The 18,744-nt window shown below is 35.5% G+C and overlaps 3 protein-coding genes across 5 annotated transcripts; all 3 read right to left on the bottom strand.

Annotated features, from left to right (window-relative positions):
* LOC18777392 (calcium-binding protein CML38) lies at window positions 2,709–3,567 on the bottom strand. Its single transcript, XM_020563465.1, has one exon. It carries the CDS (start codon window positions 3,386–3,388, stop codon window positions 2,966–2,968), a length of 423 nt encoding a protein of 140 aa, XP_020419054.1. The 5' UTR covers window positions 3,389–3,567; the 3' UTR covers window positions 2,709–2,965.
* On the bottom strand, window positions 5,951–14,219 carry LOC18777440 (ribonuclease J). Of its 2 annotated transcripts, XM_007210436.2 has the most exons (17): window positions 13,814–14,219; window positions 13,462–13,684; window positions 13,002–13,125; window positions 12,127–12,183; window positions 11,697–11,888; window positions 11,541–11,618; window positions 11,021–11,203; window positions 10,814–10,894; window positions 10,223–10,288; window positions 10,032–10,124; window positions 9,488–9,613; window positions 8,832–8,945; window positions 8,005–8,100; window positions 7,821–7,918; window positions 7,258–7,709; window positions 6,576–7,018; window positions 5,951–6,482 (listed from the first exon to the last, which is right to left on the bottom strand). In XM_007210436.2, the coding sequence occupies exons 1-17, from the start codon at window positions 13,998–14,000 to the stop codon at window positions 6,387–6,389; spliced, it is 2,709 nt and encodes a 902-aa protein (XP_007210498.2). In that variant the 5' UTR covers window positions 14,001–14,219; the 3' UTR covers window positions 5,951–6,386. The 2 variants fall into 2 exon arrangements, with proteins under 2 accessions (XP_007210498.2, XP_020419886.1); XM_020564297.1 differs by lacking the exon at window positions 13,814–14,219 and having other exon boundaries at window positions 13,016–13,125; window positions 13,462–13,590.
* On the bottom strand, window positions 14,657–17,975 carry LOC18777316 (cycloeucalenol cycloisomerase). Of its 2 annotated transcripts, XM_007209368.2 has the most exons (8): window positions 17,770–17,975; window positions 17,534–17,676; window positions 17,276–17,359; window positions 16,627–16,668; window positions 16,085–16,195; window positions 15,813–16,004; window positions 15,176–15,273; window positions 14,657–15,043 (listed from the first exon to the last, which is right to left on the bottom strand). In XM_007209368.2, the coding sequence occupies exons 1-8, from the start codon at window positions 17,774–17,776 to the stop codon at window positions 14,851–14,853; spliced, it is 870 nt and encodes a 289-aa protein (XP_007209430.1). In that variant the 5' UTR covers window positions 17,777–17,975; the 3' UTR covers window positions 14,657–14,850. The 2 variants fall into 2 exon arrangements, with proteins under 2 accessions (XP_007209430.1, XP_020420282.1); XM_020564693.1 differs by lacking the exon at window positions 16,085–16,195 and having other exon boundaries at window positions 17,770–17,933.

Here is an 18,744-nt window from a genome sequence, read left to right on the forward strand (position 1 = left end):
TTGTGTCCGACTCTGTTTATATTTTTAAATGCGGGTTTCTGACACTTTCTCATCAACCAAAATATTGCAAGGTTTCGATTTAATGAGAAAATAAGGTGCAAAATAAATGTATGAATTGGCCGCAACCCTTGTGGGTGGGGTTGGTGGGCGGGTGTGGTGGTTAGGGTCCAAAAAGTGTTTCCAGCAACAAATTCTGGCCCGGGCAGTAGGTGGGGGCCACGAGATTGGGCTGGCCCGAGGGGGAGGCTTGTCCGAGCGCGAGCCCGAGTTTTGGGATGACGTCAGCTTGTGCAGTCGAAATTTTTTTACCAACATTCAAAAAAATTCAAACCCGCGCGCTACAGTCCCACCAACGCTAGCAGCCACGTGGCGTCGTCTGGGCTCTCCGATTGGATTTTGCAGCGAATTTTTGTGCAATAAAATAATGAAAAAAACATCCAAAAGTTAATGAATATTTTTTTTTATAAATACCAACCAATACTCTTCACTTTGAAACCGAAAAATTTTATTCGATTATGAGATATGAATAGTATTGACACGTAGGAATTCAAAAATCTTATCCGAAAATATTATCCAAATTAATTGTTTAGGTAAAAAAAGGTTGTGAAAAAAACAAAAAAATGAATAGTATTTGCCATGGCAAATGACAACTGCTGGAAACATACATTGCTTTTTACAAGGGCAACCACTATTCATAGCAGCTACCCTAGCCCCCCCTTTGCCATGACAAGGGGCAAACTGCTGGAAGTGCTCTTAGGGGACCTGGATTCGCCTAATCTACTAAGCATTCTCTTTAAGCTCTTGGGTGTTATAAACATGCAAACACTCCACCTTGTGAACCTCAAAAGTTTGAATTTGCGTGTTCAACATTCAGATCTTGGGGTTTCATAAATGAATTTGGTAATTTGAAGTTTCGTAATTCATCACAAAAGCCTAAAGTGCACTCATCACGGGACTGGATTCACCTAATCTACTAAGCATTCTCTTTAAGCTCTTGGGGTGTTATATGCCCACAAGCCTCCACAACCCTATAATGATTTTCTGCATTTTGGGGTTGTGAATGAATTTTCGCATATTGGGATTTTGCAAATACATTTTGTCAATTCGGATTTCTTATTTGCAGTTCACTAAACCCATAAAAATGAAAATTCATAAGTGGGTTTTCAAGGCTTTGTGAATGGATTTTCGCTTCAGGGTTTTGCTGATGAATATTTTCATTTTGTAGCTTTGTGAATGTATTTTTCACATTTTACAGTTTTGTTAATGAATTCGCCTGTTTGGGTTTCATGAATAAGTTTTCACATTTCCGGGTTATAAGAGTTAAATTTTACCTTTCGGATCCGTTACAAAATTTTAACATTCAGCATTCGGGATTTCATGAATAAATTCTGGATTTGGGGGTTGGGTGAATGAATTTTCGTTTTTTGGTGTTATGCTAATGTCTTTTCACATTTTGGCGGATCTAGGAATTTTCCTTGCAGGGGTCAACATTTAAAAGGTAAAAAAATTCTATACAAAATATAATATATAAAAATAAAACGATAATATTATAATTCTTAATTAATAGAAAAAACCACATTACAATTGTCCACATTATATAAAAAAAAAAAAAAAAAACAACAACAACAACAATAATCAACCACACCATTCACTTCTAAAGTAAAGAAATCAAAGCTTCATTTCCCACAGCAGGAGACTTCAGTTTGGCCCTCTCGATATCCTCTTTTGGGTTTTCACACATCGCTTATTGAGGCTCATCACTTGAGTCTCTAAAGATCACACACTTCTCTCTTGAACTCCTCTCGTCATCTCGCTTGCGCTTCCCTAGGTTCTCCAAGGCCTCTAGTTGCTTTTGCATGTCTTTAGAATAAAAATATACTATCTTTGATAGCTTTTCATTCTCTTCCTGTAATATTTGAAGCTGGCGTCGGTTCTCCTTTGCCGTCTTTGCCCTATCCCTTTTCAATTTTTTGATGTCACGCTGATACTCATCAACCAAATTTCGCTTTGTCACCAACTAAGCTCTCAGTACTTGCACCTCATAAGATTTCGCAATGAGGCTATACTCCACACTTGCGATAGATGCCGCCAGGGGCGGAGCAAGAATTGTAAAGTTCGGGGGGCCAAAGTAGAAAATACAAGTATATAAAATACCTAAGTATTCAATAATTACATGTTTAGAGCAAAATATTTCTATTTTAGTCATGTCTAATTTATTTTAGAGGGAACTTTAACTTAAATTATAAGTAGTTTATTATAAATTATATATGTTATATATAATATAATAGAGAAAGAGATAAGCAGCAGCTGTTGCTTTCCACCACCACCACCAAATGAGACACCCTTCTTCCATCTCATCCCTCCTCTCCATCTCCCTGCCTCGAAAACCCAGCACTTATAGCCCCACCCAGCTGCACACAGGTTGCCCCTTTGGGGCATTTCCTCGAATATTTTGCGAGGGTCAAGTTTGCTGTTCTAATGGAGGATTTCAGAAGTTGCAGGGGTCAATTGACCACCCTTGCTCCTCTGTGGATCCGGCCTCCACAAATGAATTTTCGTAATTTAGTGTTCCTTAATATACTATCAACTCAACGAACCCAAAAATGCAAAAAATCATAAGCAGGTTTTCGGGGCTATGTGAATGGATTTTCATCTTTGTAAGGTTTATATATTTTTTCTTTACAAACAAAAATCGACAGCACTACGACTTTAATATGTATGCGGTAAAGGAGTTTATTTTGCAACTACAACCAAATCAAAACACTCCTAAAATTTGACCACTTCTGAAAAATAACATCACAATTCCCAGGTAGAAAACTCCAACATGTATACACAAAATAATTATAGCACAGCTCAATCGATGAAAATCTCAACTACTTAAACCTAGAAAAAAGGAAAGAAACAAAGAATGAACCAATAAGTATATACAGTATACACAAGCACTGCAACCACAAGATCAATATGATCACTGCATCATTATTCTGAATTCTTCAAAGCTGATCACACCATCCCCATTCAAATCAAACTGATTGATCATCACTTTACACTCATCAATTGACCTGGATTCACCTAAGCTGCTAAGCATTCTCTTCAAGCTCTTGGGTGTAATGAACCCACATCCTTCCACGTCATACACTTGAAAAGCATCTCTTAATCCCTTCACTTTCTCCTCTTCTTCCCCACCTTCCATCAAACACACAAGATCCTCCAAACCCAGCAAGCCATCTCCATCTGAGTCCAGCAACTCCACTGCAACCTCTGCCTCCTTTTGCAATAACTCTCCACCCATAAAGCCTAGTCCCCGCCTCAGCTCCGAAGGCGAAATCTTTCCATCTCCATCTTCATCAAAGTAGCTGAGCACACGATCAAATCCTCTGTTGCTCTTCATTTACAATGGCAAAACACAATGCAAAATGGATTAGCTAGTTATATATATAGATTAACCTAACAGAAACCCAACTCTCAGTTTGATTGCAATGGAACAATAACAAGCATGCAGCCTTATATATAGACTTGGAGGCCGTGTTGAAGTGTTGGAACCGACTTTCCCATGTTCCATGATCCTGGGTAGAAGCTGCTGTGAGTTTTCTGGACATCCGAATGAAATGAAGAATTCAAAAAAGGGAGGAAAAAACGAGAAGAGACGGGGTATACGGTGGCTCACAGGTCATGTGTGATGTATTTTTTATGTCGTAAGCAAAATAAAAGGGAAGAGACGAAGAAGCAGATTACATGGAAGAAGATGGAACAAGTTCAACGCTCTAGAAGAGACTATAGTTGATGGTCAACATCTTGCTCCTTCTGACTTGTTGTTACCCACTACTTATTGACTGGGTAATGTCTCACATGCAACACTGGTACTGCGTCGCGCACACGCTTATATCACGGGAAATTATTGTGTATTAATACATGACGTAACATGCGGATTCGAATGCACTCCTATAGAAGTCTAGATTTTATTTTGTTTAGTGATATTTTTCTGTCCAATGATAAAAGATTTTGCAAATCTGAACTCTCATTTTCTCCGTTGATTCAAGAAATTTTTTACACAATTTTTGTATTTATAAAAGGCAATAGAAATTTATTAGATCAACGAAAAAAAAGTACAAATGATACATACTGTAAATGAAGTCATTCCATTAGTAGTATGACAGACATGGATAAAATCTTCCTGAGTGACCCGAACATGTTGAAGAGCTCAAACTATCTGAACAGAGTCACTCTTAAAAATAACCTTTCTATAACTCATTTCTACCGTCATAGTTGCTCCGAATCCAATCTAAATATATACATTGAGCTTGTCCAATATAGGTCCCTGCAATTTCTATTTCCTAGACATATACCCATCATTCTATAAATTTATGTGTAAAACCCAATTTCAAACTTAAATTACCATTAGGATATAAGAGGTCGTAGTATTCCTATGTTTTTACATCCTTGCCATCAGACTTCATATTTTATTTATAATTTATTCCAAGTATTTCATTAACTGCCATAATTGTAATTAAAACTCCCTATTAATAGCATATCAATCACCCTATTTCTTTTGGTTGCCATTCCCTCTAACATATGGCCCTTTAAAATTGCAAATAAAAAAAATGTAAATTACATATCCAATAATGTACATATAAAAAATATAAATATAAATATATACATATAAAAATATAGGTATATTATTTACCCAAAAAAAAATTAACAAAAATAGGTCAATTACTTTGTAATTGAAATTTCCGTACATTTTTCATAAATTAAAAATAGGTACACAATAATTTATAGAAAATAGGTATTGTATAATTGAAATTTATGCACATTTTTTATAAATTAAAAATAGGTACATTATTTAGAAGAAAAAAATAAGTTCATTATACTAGGTAAATTGTTTTACTAGGTATACATTATTGGAGAAAAAAAAAACTAGGTACATTATTTAGAGAAAAAAATAGGTTCATTATACTAGGTAAATTGTTTTACTAGGTACATTATTAAAGAAAAAAAATAGGTACATTATTTAGGGAAAAAAAAAGGTGCATTATTTAGGGAAAAAAAAGATTATTTTGAGAGAAAAAATAGGCTCATTTAAAAAAAAATATTTTCATAAAAAAAAAACAATAAAAAGATGATCAAATAATTTTTCATAAAACAAGTAATAAAGAAAAAAAATAGGTACAATATTTGGAGAAAAAATAGGTTCATTAAAAAAAAAAATTTTAAACAAAACAATAAATAGATTATCAAATTATTTTTCAACATAATTAGAATGTACACTATTATTCATAAAACTATAATAAAAAAGAATATTGGTTGTACAATTCATAAAAGACAACAACATTAATTCCTAAATTTAATATTGAATTTAAATTACTAATACTTTAAATAGATTACTAGTCGTAATTCATAGAAGAAAAACACCATTAATTCAAAAATAGATTACTGATACTTTAATGTGGAATTTAATATTTAATTTCAAATAAGTTTCTAAATTAGTTCCTATATCCATTACAACTATTTGGAGATCTTTCCAAATGTGTCATTAGTCACACCTCCTATACAATAAATTAGATTTTAAGTTATATTAGGTAACTTGCTTAGTTGGATCCTAATCATCAGGTATTATTTGAAAAAATTGGGTATTTTAAATAGAAAACTAAAAGAAAGGGTTGTAAGTGATTTAAAATGAATTTTATGGGTCTAAGTTCAATGACAAAACGTAGGGTGAATTTACACATTATACAATATGTGAAATTTATACAATATTATGGGTTTTTTTTTATGTGGGATGGAGGTTTCTTTTTTTAGCATTTTTCAAAACTTTATTATAAAATACAAAGTTATTAGAACGCTGTTGCTCCATGCGTTATTATATGAAAATTCAATTGTTGTTTACATTGATCCACCCTGTCTATTTATAAAGAATACCAGCGTCAATCCTTCATGTGACCTGCTTTCTTTGTTGACTTGTGAAGGTGGCGCAATTTATTTTCACAATTTTAATGTAATCAATACAGTCATGCTCCTGTATTTGATCAGGATGATAGCGTCAAAAATAAGTAGAATTCGTGACAGCCAAACAATAATAAGAATATTGGAAAACAAGATGTAGGAAAAAATTATAGAACCAAAGATTTCCCCCGCTACAAAAATTCCACCCTTACCCCTTTGCTTATCTATCTGATTTGACTGATATACATCTAGGCTATGTGGGTACACAGAAAAAATAACCTAACTTTTTTTTTTCTTTTCCCATTCCTTTGATCTGGCAACCATCCAAACCTTGAGTCTTGGTGAATTATCATTTGGCTGCTCCTCCAGCTTTATCAGATTAAATATTGTTTTTGGGATCTTTCAGAAGTTCATGGGGGCTTTTGTTGCCATTTCTCCTCAACCAATCATTTTGTTGCCATTTCCTCAGAATCAGACAAAGCTCCATCCATTTCCTCAAAATATGGCCAACTCTTTTGGCTTCTTTTTCCACTCTTGCTTTCCTGTTTCACAAAGACACTTAGCGCTATGATAAAACAAAATAACAAGCACAAAGGGATGAAGCAACACCAGCATTAGGGTGGAGGTGGACAAACCTCATATTTCTGAACCAGGGATGCCCACAGAGATTTGCATTGTCCTGGGCTTCGATTGATCCCATCAGCCAACAAGTTTCTAGATATCTCTTCCCAGAGGGCCATTCTCCCCTTCACAACTTGAAATCTGCTTCGCAGTTTCCCGCGCATTTTAATAAGCTTCTCAACCTCCTCGGGCTTCCATTTATTGCGTTTCACCGGCTTTGAGGAAGGTATTTCACTGTTGTCAGGACCATCTTTCTTTAGATGTTCCTGTTGCACAGCCAAACCATTTTTATCTTCTACTGATTTGTCAACAGTTGATAACCCAACGATTGCATTCCAAAAATCATCTGACTTCTCTGAATCAGAAGAAAGCTTTTCTGACTTGGAATTTGAGGTAGCAGAATCTTCCTCAGGTAGGAGTACTTCGACTTCAATGCCATCATCTTCAAGTACGGAATCTGATGAGATAAAATAATAAAACATACCTGACGTCAATTCTAGAAATCACAAGTCCAGGATAGAATATATTTTAGATATATCAGACTGACATTGAGGTGACAGTAACGAAATATTATGCACCCTAACAACAGCACTGCGTGACCATTCTGTGCTGGAAAGGGGAAAACACAGAACATATTTCTATAAGGTGTATGACATTCACAGAGGTGCCTGTGCACAGAGAGAGAGGGTAAAGGACCTTCCGTATCTTGTTGCGAAGTGCTCTGCAAACGTGCGTTGTCCTTGCCTTCATCTGCTTGTGTCCTAGTTGACTGACTCTTGTATGGATGTCGATCAATTACTTTCCTCAATGTGGACATCTCAGAACCAACATGGGATTTTCCAGATAGTCTTACACTGACCTCATCAGCAAGAACTGCTGCAGGGTTCTCCATGGCAATAGCAATTACGTCTGGCCTCTTACCACTGTACTTTCTTACCAATTTTCTCAATACCTCAGACACTGTTCTTTCCATGTGAGGCAGAGGACAATTTATGGGGCAGCTTGACAGTGCAGCATGGGCAGCTTTATGGAGTGCATCAATAAGCTTCCCTTTGTCAAGCCATAAGCATCGAGTAGTAATTTTTATCTTCCCTTTAATGCTATTTTCAGTCAGACCATTTACATTTTGAGGGCGTAAAATTTCCATGCTTAAAACCGGAAAAAAATAAAAACCAAAAAATAAAAATAAAAATCAGGATGCTATCATATAGAAACTCATATTAGGAGGCATGTGTCATTGAAGAATCCATGAGATCTACCTGACCACTATTATGCCATCTAAGGCAACTCTTAGTCTCTCATCAACACAAAGTTCACTTGATGTACCAAATGCTTTATCGCCATCGCTAAACTTCAACTGTTATATAAGAGTAGATTTATTAGAAATTGCTTGATTAACTTCTCATAGTAGTCAGAGAAAACTTCTTAAGGAAGAACTCCAACCTGCAAATTCTCTTTTCCAAGCAAGGTGAAACCATTAGAAAGTACCCTTCTGTTTCTTAAATGAGAAACCCCAAGCATTTCCCCGTTCTTTATAACCTGATGCATAAAAAATTTCATGTTTTATCATCTGAATACCATAATTCCCTTCGGATTATGACTACATAATAAAATTTTAACCATCATCATGCATACTACATATCATTGGGCCATATCATGCACCAACGCAAGTTTGACAGGATAAATTCCTTGAGTTGGGGAACAATTAGAAAATGGTATGAATAAAGTCTAATATGGAGCAGGTTACTTTAAGTTACTCCTTTCGTAGTTTTAGGTAACAAGTATCGAAAATATTAGAACTTGTCAACATTGCACAAAATATCATCTTAATGCTATGTACTTTCAAATGGTACTTGTACAAGGCTGACACCAAGGAGACAAATAAAATCCACTGTTGTTTGATACGAGGAAATAATATAGTTTGATATGAGGAAATAATATAATTTCAAATCCAAAAATCTGTAAATCTGTAAACACTATAAGCTGTGGTATGGAAATTTGATATTAATAACAAAAAACGCCCCCTTAATAATGCAAATGTAATTTAATTGTTGCTAATTTGGAAATGTATATGGGTGATTTTAAAGACAAAGAAAGAAACAAGAAAATACTAGATGACTTTGTGATAAAGACATCAGATTATAAAGTTCCAAGTAATAGCTATGTCGAGTACGAACCATTTGCTCTTTCATGTAACATAGTTGAATCAGACTTATCAGACATAAACAGTGATATCTCATCAGTATAACAAGATAAACAGATTGACTCACAGTGGTGTGCCGGATGCCAGTTGATCTCCCAAGCAATTCATGCTCTTTGAGAAACAAGAGCTCTCCATGTATGGGCAGAAAATGTTGTGGCTTCACAATTTGAAGCACTTCTTCCTTTAAGAGAAAATTAGATTCTTTCCCAGTTAAAATATATACAACAAAACCAAATGAAAATTGCAAATGAAAAGGCATATCAGGTTACAAATAAATCAGATGAATAACATACAAATTACATCTTCTATAAGAGTCAATCTATTGAAAAGTGACATAAAAAAAGGGCATTCCCCATGCATAACATCATTGCGAACTAAATACTGAACAATAACCAGATCCCAACACATGGCTAAATGCAGTTCACCTGCTGCTTCTTTAGCTAGAAAATAACCATTATGGCATTACAACTTAGTCCTTGAAAATAGAAAATATGAAACAAGGTGAAACATAGAAAGACAACCATGCCTACATTTTTCCAAAAGCAGGGAACCTGCACAGAGTCCACACAAATGATACCTACTGTTTTTTTTCCTTGATAAGAAGATGCGATAGTGACATTAATATTAAGTTTATCATCAGTTTTGAGAAGATTAGAATATGACCTAATCACATAAGAAATTAAGACCTTTCAAAATTAAAATCTTGTGATGCAAAAGACTTACCAGTTCTCCACGATACCCATGACCAGATGTGTGCAGCCCCTCATTCTTACCCATAACTATGGTGGACCCAATCTCTGATATGCGGTTTAACATTTTCATAACCCGAGATTCATTACCAGGAATTACCTATAAGGTAAACAAGGTCAAAATAACCAAAACAAAAAAATCACAGCAAGCAGCAACAAAATCTACCGAAGTAGATCTCAGAATGCTGAAAACCAGAAGAAAGAGTTGGAAAGATTTCCAAAAGATTTAGCTGATCTGTGTGCAACTTCCAATTTTGGGAATTTCATATTTTTTCTATGCATCCATGTTGAAATTAAACTTTGGACTTCCTTTCTTTTTCAATGAATGAATAGAATTGTTAACCACAAGTAAAGGGAACTTAAAAGTCTATAGAAACTATATGTCAATTAACAAAAGAAAATGAGGATACATAAATTCGTATTTGTACAAACAACTTTGGTTATGCTAAAAACTCATAGATGTAACTTATATGAAAACACAATTAGAAACGGATGCTTATTATATCAAGTTTTATTACCTTAGCTGAATACAAAATTATATCCTCTTTGGTCAGTTTGACGGAGTGACTACTTCCAAATGATGCAAGATTTAGAGCAGCACGTGGTTCTGCCTGACACAATAGCATACATCATTTGCCAGCAAAAAGGTCCAGCAAAAGGTTTTACTTTATGAAACTAGGCGGCCATAGGAGGCCATCTATAAACTTACTTGAGAGCCAGTTGTGACGATGAGCAAATCCTTTGGAGCATAGGAATCAATATCTTCCACTTTCACCTAATTCAAAGTATAAAAAAACATAACTTTATGATGAGATCTCTCACTAAAGAGAGAAGAAATACGAATAAATGCCATTACTGATGTAGAGATTTAAACGATAACCACACATAACTCCAATCCCAGCATAATTCCATCAGGCACCCACTCAATGGCTTACAACGTAATAAATTAATAGAGGATGTTGCCCAAAATAGAGTTTACTGGAAAGAACTAGGACTTCCACATACTAGCTCATTTAGTTGAAATAAGGTTGAATGTAAAAATGACGTGAGTCAAATTGTCTAGGCACAGTCCATTGTTTAGCTTATGGCTGCAAACAATTTTCCTCAACCAATAGAAAATGAAGCTAGCTACTAATTCTTAATTGTACCCTCACGTGACATGGAGCAGCACAATACCTCATAAGATAAGCACAAACATGCATACACACGGAGATGGGGAAGAAAAAGAAAACAGGATCTGCATCTACCCATGTAAAAGAGAACTAGACAACACTACAACAGAACCTTTATGCATTATTACCAGGGATGATGGATCAATTGGTGCCTTCCCATCCTTCCAAGCTGCATCAAGATATGTCCTTAAGGACATACCAACAAATACCTAATAGATCACAACATAACACTTACTCAGACACATTTTGTTTTCATAGTACTAAGGTGGAGTGGAGGGTATTTTAAAGAAAAGAAACACACTGGATTGTGTTGGATTAAGGTCGGAAGAACCTACCAATTTTCTGCCAGTAAAATCAGCAGCAGCTTTCACACTTCCAAGTCGGTGTATGTTTGAAGCAAACTGAGTAGTAATAACCCTCCCTTTAGCAGCTGAAATATGCCTCAACAACGCATCTGCCACAGAAGTTTCACTTGTTGTCCTTCCAGGTGATAGTACGTTCGTAGAGTCACTCATCATCTGACAAATAATGTGCATTAAATGATACCTTCATCTTTTCCTCCATGAAAAACAGTTTTGACCAAAAAAGTGGATCACTTCCATCCCAGTTCAGAATATCATTTTTAATTCTTCAGTGTACGTACACATGGTGAGAAGATATTTTATACTCACAACATATAAAATATGCCTCACCCAAGTTTAGTAACAATATGACTTCATATTCTTGATTTAGCAGCCCCAACAATTAACCCCTATTTTGTCCCCAAGGAAAATCCCAATCTCACTACCAAGTCCAAGTGGATCCCAAATTATAAGAAATTAAGAAATATATGATTACTATGACTCAGAGGCATACCAAGGTTACTCCTTCTTTTGAAAGTTCTTCCAAAGCTTCACGGTCAAAACCTCTACCATCCAATGGTGATTCGTCAATCTGTTTAACATAGTTCTTTATTAAGCTTGAGAACTTAATCAAAGAAGAGAAGATACTACACCTGTAAGAAAATTTTACCTTCCAGTCCCCAGTATGAAGAATTGTCCCATCAGAACAGCGAAGGACTAATCCACAACAGTCAGGAATTGAATGTGTCACCCGAACAGGCTCAATCTCAAATGGTCCAGCCATAAATTTCCTCTTTGTTCTAAATGTCTTAAGTCTAGATGGAACAAAAATCCCATGTTCCTTCAGGCGTTTTTTAATTAGCTGTTAAAAGAACAATATCAACTTTTTGAACATTATGGTAGCAACAAAATTGTAAAGAACCCAGGAATTCAAGAGGACAAGCATCTTCATCACACAAAAAAACCTCAAAACCACATGGTTAAGGGCTGCAAAGAAAGTACTAACATTCTAAGGAAGGTCAACATTAACAAACAAGTACGTTGAAATTTACATATCGTGAAAGAAATTTTTGGCTGCCAAATTAAAGTTACGCAAGTACCTCCATGGTAAAGGATGATGCAAATATTGGTGTACGGGGATCCAAAGCTGGGATCACCTGTTCAGAGAAAAAAGATGTATCAACTAAATTACATGAAACCCAAAATAATAAACTTCCAGGAGAAAGTTTAATTAAAATAAAATACGAATAGGAGAGAATTTAAGTTCCAAGGATTTCAGGTAGGCATTTCAAACTAGTTGGTAAGTCTCTCAAAATAGTTGGTGCAAGTGCCATTCTTTTAAGAACATAAAAGAGATTTTGATGCAATTACCATATTTTTTTGACATTACCATATTATACAACCCTTTTGTACTAGAACAACATTTACAATCTAAGTTCATCTTCACCTAGAAAAGCAGCTAGAAGTAAAAGAAAAGTACTTTATGGAATCAGTCCTTTTATGATGTTTCTTTCTACAAACATGAAAAATGCAGTAGATTTATTAGCTGCTGGTATATATTTTTATGTGTGCATGCTGCTTTGGTTATTGACATTCTCATTTCACCCACTTTGCTCTCACTCTGTCTGCAAGCTACAACCGTAGGTCGCAACAATTCAGGACTACCTTAGCATCCCATAGGCCAGGGACCAACTGTGCACGTTGACAACTAATGGTTGTCAAAAGATATTTCGCACAACTCATTATATTACAGCATTTCCACCATCACCCAAGGCACCAATATGCATTCCACCAAAAATTCACGCAAGCCCCACAGGACTCCAAATCCACTTACCATAGTATGTAAGCGAACACCAGGCTTTCAAGCCTATTACAAAATCTTAATGGTAGGTGTCAATGACAGGAACTTAATAGAAGTAACAAGTGTGGTATTCAGTCAAAATGGCATTTCCAAAGTATCAGAAGGAAACTTTACCCAAGGCAACGCACCAATGTGATCTTCATGCCCATGTGTAATAACAATTGCTTCAATTTTGTGGCTCCATTTTTTGATAAATGTGGTATCAGGTATAATCTTTTGGACTCCAAGCTCATCAAAGCTGCAATACATATAACATATGATCTAGGGTCAATGCATAAGCGGAAGAAAAGAGAAGGCAAATAAGGATCACTTTCAGCATAGATTCAGAGAAGCAAATACAATTAAGGATCCATTTTTCATGTAAGAAATTCCTTTTTAGCAGTTCCAAATGCATAGAGTACATTTACGCTGGTATTACACAATTTGTCAATTCTCCTAGAATAAACTAAACCTATAACAGTCAAAATGCGGACAGAAGAAACCTTCTAAGAAAAGAAACTCATACTTGAAAAATTACATCTAATTATCACCAAGATGCATTCTTTCAGGAGTATAAACAATAGTAGACACATACTCTGGAAACATGACACCAGCATCAATCAGAATATAGCGATCATAATTCCCAACCAGCATGCAATTCATCCCAATTTCTCCCAGGCCACCAATTGGTAAAACACGGATTGGTGGGCCCTCTCTGCCTTCATAAAATTGTTCCATCTTCCGTTGAACAGAGTCTTCCATGCTTTTCCGAGGCCCTTCCATTCTTCCCGATCTTTTAACATTCGACCCACGTGTACCTAAGTAAAGCAAACCAATAAAATTTCATTATACTTCCCATTTTCATTTTCTTCAACTTTCCGAGCACCACAAAGAAAACTTTTTGATTTTAAATGCGTAAAATATGATGTTCTTTGAACTTTTACTACCTGTAACAGCAGAAGAGCCAACAGAGCACGAAACGCAGCGGTTTGTAGGTTTCGGCCGCCACAGGAGGCTGTACGGACAAGGAGAGAGAGCTCCGAAAGCGGCCATTTGAGTTGAGACGCTTGGTCTAAAGGGAGCTGAGCATAGAGAATGGTGGACAGATAAACCCCCCAAAACCCCTAATTGCATGAGTTTCGAGTTGGAGGTTTCGGAGAGCCGAAACGGTGGAAACGAAACCCCCGGATAGGATTTTGGGGTTTGCCGAGCTTTGTTTGAAGCGGGAAACGGAGAGAGAAGAGGAGAGAGAGAGTGCAGAGTGGCCAGTGAAGTGAGTTTTTAGAGGATTTTTGTAGGCTTCAGAAATATCTTTCTTATCATTTTTGAAAGAAGACAATGGTAAATGAAGTGAAGCGGTGAAAGGGACTCGCACGTGCGAACGAGCCTGCTTAAAACATTTTCCCACCTATTTTTATTTTGGATAGAATATTAGTATATGCTTATATATACTGCCTCTTTTTTCCTGATATTATTTGATTTGAGTGAAAAAGAAAAAAACAAAACAGTTTTGATGCAAGAGAGGTTTTAAATATCCATTTTTCTTTACATAAAATTTTTTTTAAAAAAAAATCAGTGGTTGGATATCCAAAGTGTAAATTTTTGAGTCAGCTGTTTGAAAATTCTACACATTCATCTTCAATTTCTTTTTCTTTAAGCAATGGCAAAACGCCATGCATTTTTTGTTGGCTTTTAGATTGGAGAAGCACAATTCTAGTTGTGTACGCTATTAGGTTAACTCAGCTTTCAGAAAGCAGCATTCAGATCAGTTATGAAGCTACAACGACACGTACTATGAAAGATGGAATGTAAAAACGTGTGCATTACCAAATTCTTTCTATGTCCTGAAGATGGAAATTACAACAATCATTCAATATGGTACAAACACCATTGCCATGCCATCAACGACTACAAGAAATCCCGGAGCATGGTATCTTCTCGGGCTGGGAACTAACTCCCAAGTCCCAGTTTGCGCAAGTAGGTGTCAATGTTGATCATCATGTCCCGGGAACCATGGTAGTCCGGGTTGAAGACACAGTTTTGTTTCTGGGATTGGAACAATAGGTCCCAGAAAGATGCGCCACAGATCTAGTATTATAGTCACTAACATTGCAGCACCCAAAGCATCGATAGCCACCCTAGGCAAGTCCCATGGATTGCCAGGCTTTTCATCAATCCTGTGTACATGGATGAATCACCAGCAGTTAAATTCGTATAACATTGAGTAAAAATTTTAATAAATATTTTAACATGAACAAAGAAATATCATGAGAATTCTGAGTGATCCCATATGTGTTTCTGATCACTACCTTAGAAACATGGGAAAGCTAACAATGAAGTAGATGGCATAAAACAAGGACCCAACTGTGTACATAGATGCCCGGTCGACAAACTGATAGTAAGGGAACTGCACATTTTCAAAACAAAACATCATTGTAACAGAATCTATTCACATTGACGTGGGCTAGTTATATTGTAAGATATTAACAAATCCTTAAACTGGAGGCATTTCAAAGGAACAGCTTGTATAAATCATTTATGAAGTCTATTATATCGCAGAGGTCTACCTATCAACAGAGAATTTCTGAAACAAACCTGTCTCTTTAAACCAGTAAAAGATAAACAAATACTGATCACAGACTCACTCCAGACATTATTTTTGTGGTTACGGTGACCAAGAAACTTTACTACTATATAAATTTTCTTATTCAAGCTGACTTGATTCTCATCACAAGTTTACTGGGATTCTTGATACGAGGGCATAGGGGTCAAATGGAATTCCAAGGGATAAGCAAGACTAAGACTAGAGGGACATGAAGCAACGTATATATGAACTTCAGCATTCTATCTTATCTAGAACCTAACATATTGATAGGCTAACTTTGGAAATTCGTCAAAATTTACGAGTTGTTAGATGAAAGATATCACAAATGTGTTATAACATACATTAGAAATAGCTACAGTCTCCAGGTATGCTATGAAGTAAGAAAGAGCCAAAATCCATGCAGCCTCAGTAACCCATTGAACTCGTTCTGGCAATTCAGCAGTAAAATGGCGTAGTCTGCGAAGTGTTATGTTTGATGTGACATGATAAAATAGGAAGCAAACATGTGTAAGAAGGAAGGTAGTGTGTGGTACCTGCACAGAAATAAAAAAAGTGGTTAGAAAAGATAAGCAGTCCATTACAGAGTGTTTCTAGTTTTCTAGCTTTAGCTTACATTGTTCATTTTCCATGATGGGAAAGTATACGAAGCTCCCAAAACTGTGAAGAAATAGTGGGTCCAAAAGTAATTCCCAACATAGCTAAAAATTATTATCCACAGGCTGGCCTGTAACAAAAATTAAATTATGGTACAGGCTAAGCATAAAGTTGTAAATAAAGATGACAAGTGCTAATGGATTGACTGGCGCAGTAAGGCAATGAAGAGAAAAGAACCTTCAAAAGACAAGAATAGGACTACTAAAACTACATTTTAAACCCAAAAAAAAAAAAAAAAAAATATCCTTTTTATCACATGTTTTGCAACTTGATAAGATGTGTGATATCATATAAGCACATTAAGTGCAATACAAACAACCAAACAGAGAAATACACAGCATTTAGAATAAACGATAAGTCCAGCATGAGGGTATAGTCAATGACAAAAACAAATGATTAATAAGCAATGAAACTAATAAACCACAGTATAAGTTCCATTGTCTGATGACCTTGTCCTAATCATGACATATATAAAGAATTTTACCCCAGGAAAACACTTGCCTTGACCCAATAACGATCCTTCCAAGGCAAGCTGCTATCTGCCTGCAATCACTCACAAAAAATTAAAGAAACAAAAAAATGGTTAGAAAAAAACAAATATTGGGTGACACATTCCATTCTATTGGACTTTCCAATGCTAAACCATATGACGGTTCTATCAGTGTATATATACTCTCTCGTATATTCTTTTTATCTTTAGATACAAATTAGATTCAAAGTACAACTAATTTCAAGAGATAAATGAAGTTTTGTAGACAATGACAGAAAATAAGTTGTGAGTCTTAGCAAAAAGAAGAGTTAGTAACACAATTTGAGTGCTGGTGGAACTTTTAATTTAACCATCATTTGTTTTGTTTTTTTCAAATTGAAAGTTTTGAATGTTATTTTGAATACCCCATTATAAATGAGAAATGACAGTAAGTTGACAACAATTTTATTCGGGAACACCATTTTCAAGCAAAATTTGGAATAGATTGAACTTGTTTATCTGAAATAATGAATTACACCTAAAGCACAAGGGTGTCAAAAGTCACATCAGTACAAAACCCAAATATTAGCAAGAACTCTCATGCTTAGTTGACAACCGTTCGTTAAGCTTTGAGGTCTAATAAGAAATCTAAACTGAACTTTGTAAAGTTGAAGTAATTACCTTCCCAACGAAGAGCATTGGCAACAAGAAAGCAGGGACTGCTGAAACCAATCCAATCAGCAAATACTCCAATTCCGTAAAGCTCTGCCACAGACGCAGATCAAATTTGATGGTAGATACTTAGTCAATACATATACAAAAATCAGAAAAATTAAACAACTTCATCAAAATAACATTTCCTTCTTTTTCTACTACTCTTTTCATTCATTTTCTTCATTTTTTTTCTCAGTAACCAATCAGACGGTAACGAAACCGAACCTCGTAGAGCTTCAAGGGCACGACAATTCCCAAGCAGAGAGTGAGCCAGAAAGGAGTGTAGAGAAGGAAAAAGACCTCCCCCCATCTCTTGCTTGGATTGGGAGCTAACCATAAACTCGAACAAGAGAAAGCTGATTCTTTACCTGTGCATTGCCAAACAACGGTTAATCAAAATTCGAATGCCATTTCAAACCCTAATTAAATGGACTTTTGAATTCAACGAATGGGGAATTTACCGCCCATTTTGGTATTCGGAACTTAAATAACGGTGGGTTTTCTTTGGGATCGGGGCGAGCGAGTGTGGAGGTGAAGCTTTCAGTGTTTCAGTTTCACTCTGCGTGAGAGAGCTCCTTCGTGATTGCGCCTAGAGATTGATGTATCCTGTGCTGAAGATTAGGTGGCGGGTTTTGCGAAAATAGGTCTGTTTAGTTAGTTATTTACTCACGTACCAGCGCCCTTGAAGAAAATAATCTAATTAATTAATATTACGATTGAATGAATACAAGCGAAAATGATAATCTAAACTACAAGGCGAAAGATATCATAAACACACTATTAAGGTGTGAGACAATTCAAAGCTCATAACATTAGTTCTCAATATTGAAGAGACTTCAAGTTTGCTTTTGGTTTAATATGCTAATATGTATAAATTAGGTTTTGATTTAATGATGTTTTTCTTCCCAATATTGAAAAGACCTCAAGTCTCATTTCTCATTTAAACTCTAATTCAATATACCCAAACAATGACTCAATCTAAATTCAACAACCTAGGTGATTGAAAGGGGGTCAATCTAAATTCTATTTCTCATTTCTCATTCTTCATTCTTGTAAGGGTTTGACATAGATAAATGATAAATAATGAAAGTTTTTCCTTGTAAAGGGTTTTGTATGTTTGTTAAATTAGGAAGGAGAATGGTGTTTTCTTATGCACATACTATCAAGGTATCATTTAAATTCAAACTTAAGACTACTGGTGTGCAATTCAAAGCCATTTTTTATTAGACTAGACCCCGCTAACTCCTGATAAGAGTTTGGTATAGTTAAATTATAAAGAATCCACATCTTTGAATAGAATTATGTTTGTTACATTACATTGTATAACCACACTATCTACATCGTTTTACATCAAGGCTCTATCTTTCTTTTCTTTTTTTTTTTGAGTACAAGCGATAGTCTAAATTATAGGGAAAGATGATTTTTCACATATACAC

Source organism: Prunus persica, chromosome G5 (genome assembly GCF_000346465.2).
Source record: "Prunus persica cultivar Lovell chromosome G5, Prunus_persica_NCBIv2, whole genome shotgun sequence".
Taxonomy (NCBI): Eukaryota; Viridiplantae; Streptophyta; class Magnoliopsida; order Rosales; family Rosaceae; genus Prunus; species Prunus persica.